This window comes from Oncorhynchus mykiss, chromosome 22 (assembly GCF_013265735.2).
Source record: "Oncorhynchus mykiss isolate Arlee chromosome 22, USDA_OmykA_1.1, whole genome shotgun sequence".
Lineage (NCBI taxonomy): Eukaryota > Metazoa > Chordata > Actinopteri > Salmoniformes > Salmonidae > Oncorhynchus > Oncorhynchus mykiss.
Window position 1 is genome coordinate 30,119,933 of NC_048586.1, and position 6,000 is coordinate 30,125,932.

General features: G+C 44.1%; 1 protein-coding gene across 1 annotated transcript; it reads left to right on the forward strand.

Annotated features, from left to right (window-relative positions):
- Positions 1-925: 925 nt before the first annotated feature.
- On the forward strand, positions 926-5,589 carry LOC110502086 (acetylserotonin O-methyltransferase-like). The gene is made up of 5 exons (XM_021579969.2): positions 926-949; positions 1,041-1,234; positions 1,362-1,430; positions 4,325-4,337; positions 4,491-5,589. The coding sequence occupies exons 1-5, from the start codon at positions 926-928 to the stop codon at positions 5,385-5,387; spliced, it is 1,197 nt and encodes a 398-aa protein (XP_021435644.2). The 3' UTR covers positions 5,388-5,589.
- The last annotated feature ends 411 nt before the right edge of the window (positions 5,590-6,000 follow it).

Below are 6,000 nucleotides of genomic sequence, written 5' to 3' on the forward strand. Positions count from 1 at the left end.
TAGAGTCCATACCCCGATGAATTGAGCCTGTTCTGAGGGCAAAAGAGGGTGGAACGCAATATTAGGAAGGTGTTCCTAATGTTTTGTACACAGTGTATATGGGGCAATTTTAAGAATTAAGAGTTATCTGTAATGGTTATGATTAATTAGGCATTGTTGAACACTGTTGGCATAGGCCTATAGATAAATGTGAATATTTTTTTTAACCCAGTGCAGGGAACAATGGGAGAACTCTGAACAGTAAAAAAAAAAGCCCATCCTAGTAGCCTACTACATCATTCCTTCTAAATATACATTTAATTATTCTAACTCATTTGGTGTTTCATTACAGACTGAGATGAGGTTTTGTGTGTAATTATAGTAAGGTGGTAAGTGTATTGTTAGTGTTCAAGTAGGCCCCAGTATATTGCTATTCTGAAACAGTATGAGGTGAGTATGTGTGTGTGTGTAGTTATTAGAGTGTGTGTAATTGAGGTATGAGCCCCCGGCTATAAACTGTAATCTGATTATACCATTCTGCTTTGACTAGGTCTGCAATCTAACACACACAAGCACAAGACCTATGGGCTGTTTGATTAAACCCTGCTGCTCTCGCTGAGACTGAGATAGCAGTGGTCGCTAACATTACTCCCTCAGTCGGCTGTACTACCACACACTCACGAGAGCTCTCGGCTGTTCCACTAGCAGTAGTAGCAGTACCAGGATTGACTTGGGATCAACTCATACAGGATCTCTTGACAACAGGAGGCCACGCATTAACACTGACAGTCTCATACAGCGACAGGCACAAACGTATGTTAGTCAACCAGTGGTGTCTAGTGAGGCTACGGCTGAGGGACCGGGGAAGAGTTTTTCAATGGAGCTGGCGGCTGGTACTACTAATGCTGCTACAGCTGCTGCCTACACATAGAAGATTCTGGACAATATGGAAGGCTTCCTGGTCTCCAAGGTAACACACATAGATACACCCACATAGGATTCAAGTCCCATTCTCGGGCACTGTTTGATGGTTGTGTGTTTTACCCTGTCCTCTCCCCCAGACCCTGTTTACAGTGTGTGAGATGGGTTTATTTGATCTGCTGGCCTCGTCACGGCGCCCCCTGTCTCTAGAGGAGGTAGTGCAGGTAATCAGGGCCAGCCTGAGCGGTACTGAGAAGCTGTATCTGACCCGGTCCATCCACTACAGCTCCAAGACTATCTACCTCTGCTGGCACTACCTGATTGATGCTGTGAGGTGAGTCCTCTCACCCGAGTTGTGTTCACCAAGGAGAACATGTTTGGACATGTCCTGTATTATTAAAAAAAGAGATGTGATTGTTTATTCAGATTCTAACTCCGTATGTGTGATTGTTTCTCCCCAGGGAAGGCAGTAACCAGTATGAGAAGGCATTTGGTGTCAAAGTTGATGATTTGTTTGAAGCCATGTACAGGTGAGACGCACACACACACACATTCAGCTCTTCATCTCTACCCCTTCCCTCTCTCTCCATCTTCTCCTTCTCCTCCACTCTCTCTCTCTCTCTCCCCCTCTGCTTTCCTGCCTGGTGAAAAAGTATCAGTGAAGTGAGAAAAGATTAGGAAAGTGAGAAGTTGTAGAATGGCCTTGAGCTTCACAGTCAATCTAATGATAATAATGAACTTGTTATGGTTCAGTGATTTTCTAGTCTAGGATTACAAGTTAAAGGATTTATTTCAGAACCAAGCACTTTGTCTTCCTTACCCGATCTCTCTCTGCCTGGTGTCTGTCAGTCGTCATTGGCTGTGTGACAGGCGGGGAAGGAGGACATAAAGGAGGAATGTGGAGGAATCAGAGTTGTGAAATCATTCACAGCTATCTGGTACTGTATGTGTGGAGAGGTTTGTGTGTGTGTAAGCATGCCTGTGTGTGTGTGTTTGTTTGTTTGTTTCGGGGGTATGATTGACTCTGGAAATAGGGGGAGACAGCTGATTGAAGCTCTGCCTTCAGCATGTGTTTTAAAAATGTGTCATACATGCATGCACATACAGTGGGGAGAACAAGTATTTGATACACTGCTGATTTTGCAGGTTTTCCTACTTACCAAGCATGTAGAGGTCTGTCATTTTTATCATAGGTACAGTTCAACTGTGAGAGACGGAATCTAAAACAAAAATACAGAAAATCACATTGTATGATTTTTAAGTAATTAATTTGCATTTTATTGCATGACATAAGTATTTGATCACCTACCAACCAGTAAGAATTCCGGCTGTGACAGACCTGTTAGTTTTTATTTAAGAATCCCTCCTGTTCTCCACTCATTACCTGTATTAACTGCACCTGTTTGAACTCGTTACCTGTATAAAAGACACCTGTCCACACACTAAATCAAACAGACTCCTACCTCTCCACAATGGCCAAGACCAGGGAGCTGTGTAAGGACATCAGGGATAAAATTGTAGACCTGCACAAGGCTGGGATGGGCTACAGGACAATAGGCAAGCAGCTTGGTGAGAAGTCAACAACTGTTGGTGCAATTATATAGAAAATGGAAGAAGTTCAAGATGACGGTCAATCACCCTCGGTCTGGGGCTCCATGCAAGATTTCACCTCGTGGGGCATCAATGATCATGAGGAAGGTGAGGGATCAGCCCAGAACTACACGGCAGGACCTGGTCGATGACCTGAAGAGAGCTGGGACCACAGTCTCAAAGAAAACCATTAGTAACACACTACGCCGTCATGGATTAAAATCCTGCAGCGCACGCAAGGTCCCCTGCTCAAGCCAGCCCATGTCCAGGCCCATCTGAAGTTTGCCAATGACCATCTGGATGATCCAGAGGAGGAATGGGAGAAGGTCATGTGGTCTGATGAGACAAAAATAGAGCCTTTTGGTCTAAACTCCACTCGCCGTGTTTGGAGGAAGAAGATAGATGAGTACAACCCTAAGAACACCATCCTAACTGTGAAGCTTGGAGGTGGAAACATCATTCTTTGGGGATGCTTTTCTGCAAAGGGTACAGGACGACTGCACCGTATTGAGGGGAGGATGGATGGGGCCATGTATCGCGAGATCTTGGCCAACAACCTCCTTCCCTCAGAAAGAGCATTGAAGATGGGTCGTGGCTGGGTCTTCCAGCATGACAACGACCCAAAACACACAGCCAGGGCAACTAAGGATTGAGTGGCCTAGCCAGTCTCCAGACCTGAACACAATTTAAAATCTTTGGAGGGAGCTGAAAGTCCATATTGCCCAGCGACAGCCCCGAAACCTGAAGGATCTGGAGAAGGTCTGTATGGAGGAGTGGGCCAAAAACCCTGCTGCAGTGTGTGCAAACCTGGTCAAGAACTACAGGAAACGATCTCTGATCATTGCAAACAAAGATTTCTGTACCAAATATTAAGTTCTGCTGACCTAACATAATCATATGTTGTTCTTTCGCTGTAAACCTTTTTGAAATCTGACACGATGGGTAGATTACCAAGACGTTTCTCTTTCATTTGCTGTATTGGACTTGTTAATGTGTGAAAGTTACATATTTAAAAAATATGTTGGCACGCTGCCTTTTCAGCGGAATGTTGTCGAGGGGTTCCGCTAGCGGAACGCCTGCGCTAGAAATGTTTAAAAAAAGAACCACCAGTCAGGAGGATACAGACAGCTCAAGAGGAATGCTTAGATATCCAGAAAAATAAACACATTAAGGATAATGATTGTGGCTTTAGATTCCAGAAGCTCCAAAAGCTGTTTCAGGTGTTTGAGAAATGCAGAATTATCCAACTTCCCAACAAGGGACCTAGCCCCTCTCCGGACCAACCCCCAGCCATCCTCACGTACATTGTACCCCCTCTGATGTTTGGAGTGCATGACGCCCCTGTGTGTGTATGTAAAGGGGACAATCTTAACATGATATTGTAGGAAAATAACTCCAAAGACCACAGGGGGTAGCTGTGCAGCTGTACGAGCTGAGGCTGAGAGGAGTTGGGATCTGACACACACACACACACACACACACACATTGTGGAAAGAGAGGAAGAGTCTAGGGAGATAAAAAGTTATGTGTGTTGTGTTTCCCTTTCATTCTGTTTTGTTATTTTCGCTTCTTTGATTCCTTTTCTCCCCTGTCCTGCTGTATTGGACTATTTGTGTGTGTGTGTGTGTGTGTGTGTGTGTGTGTGTGTGTGTGTGTGTGTGTGTGTGTGTGTGTGTGTGTGTGTGTGTGTGTGTGTGTGATGTGAGAGTGGGTGTGTTCACAATACAGATTCCACTAAACAATGTTCTTCTAAACCTGACCCAACCTCAGGGCTAAACAGTCTCCCAGACAGGCCAGGTTTCTGCTGCTTACTGATCTCTATGTGTCTCTGTAGACACTGTTTGGGTGTAAACCCCACATAGAGATCACACATCACAAACACACACCAGGGCTGGATGGGCTCTCCTGGGACTCAGCACCTCATTGGTCATTTGTGGATTATTGATCCACCAATTAGTCCTGCCCCCAGGTCTAACGTAATGTCCATTAGTCAGTAACAGTGTATAGGTTACCGTGACAACACGATCACCTGGTTTACCCTCTCCGGTGCCAAGGCTGTTTATTCATGTGATTATAATACTTTGATCCTATATTACCCATCACTGCATCTATCTCTCTCTTTAGGTTGTAGTGGAGCCCTAGCCAAGAAATGTGTTGACGTACCCAGAATGCAGTTGACGATCTTTGAAATCCAGAGAACACTTTGTTACCGGCGACAACCAGACGATCAGCTTCCAATAAGTTCCACAAAGAGAGAAAGCCAATCAATGACCTCAGACAAAGCGATGGGAGGAGCCCGTAACAAGTTCTATCCCAAGTTATCTTTGCCATTGACTGACAGCATTGTATGTATAGTGGACTTTTTCAAAGATGAGTTGCTAGAAGCTGACCTCTACATTCTGGCGAGAATCCTTCATGACTGGACGGACACACAGCATAGAACTACTGAGAAGTCTACAGGGCCTGCAAACCAACTATACACACCCTCCTCCATCCCCCTCTCTCTCCTTCAGTCATTCTCTCTGATGAGAAAGATCAGATGCGATTTGACTCTCCTTACTCTTCCGCACCCCCCTTCTTCGCCTTGGGTGACTGTGTCAACAAAAGCATCCTGTCAGACAAGCCCACAAATACATACATACACACACACACACACACATACACACACACACGCACGCATGCACACACGCACACAATCTCTGGCCTTTGAGAGCTCTGCTGTAGCCATAAGCTTGCTACATAACACAAACACACTCACACACTTGCAAGTACATAACACACACACACACACACACACATTCTGCATAACAATGAAGATATTGTTTAACCTTCAGCTCAACCTTCTGCTAGAAACAAACAGCAAGCAGCAGTCTGGGTATGACAACTGTCATGACTGACCATGAGAATCCAAAAAGGTCAGATCAGGTTTGCAATTAATCATTTCAATCAGACCCCCTCTTAACTGTAGAGGGGGAAGGAAAGAACTAGTGGGGATTAACAACTCACGTCCTGTTGTAAATTAATAACCTGTTACAGCTCCCCCCCTACTTTGTGCAATTTCCGCCTGAAGACATACCCAAATCTAACAGCCTGTAGCTCAGGAACAGAACCAAGGATATGCATATTCTTGATACCATTTGAAAGGAAACACTCTGACGTTTGTGTACATGTGAATTGAATGTAGGAGAATATAACACAATAGATCTGGTTTAGATAAAACAATGAAGAAAACCATACATTTTTATTTTTATTTTTGTATCATCATCTTTAAAATGAACAAGATATAACAAACATTCAGATAGGATGATGGGGACAATTTCAGTGAAAAATATAATTGGGCAACAGTATTTGTGTAAAGTTTCACTTCCAAAATGAGTGTGCTACGTGACATTTATCATGAAGTCACCCAGGTGTCCCACACAAGTAGCCCAAATGTACCCAAGTGGCCAAATTGGTGGTATACATTTTTGAAACAAATAACTATATACAAAATACCAACATGGTATTCTA

Bases quoted from the DNA above. Each gene is read 5' to 3' on its own strand.
- LOC110502086 (XM_021579969.2), top strand. From the start codon at position 926: ATGGAAGGCTTCCTGGTCTCCAAG. The intron at 950-1,040 runs GTAACACACATA...CCTCTCCCCCAG, and splicing joins AAGGCTTCCTGGTCTCCAAG to ACCCTGTTTACAGTGTGTGA. The intron at 1,235-1,361 runs GTGAGTCCTCTC...GTTTCTCCCCAG, and splicing joins TACCTGATTGATGCTGTGAG to GGAAGGCAGTAACCAGTATG.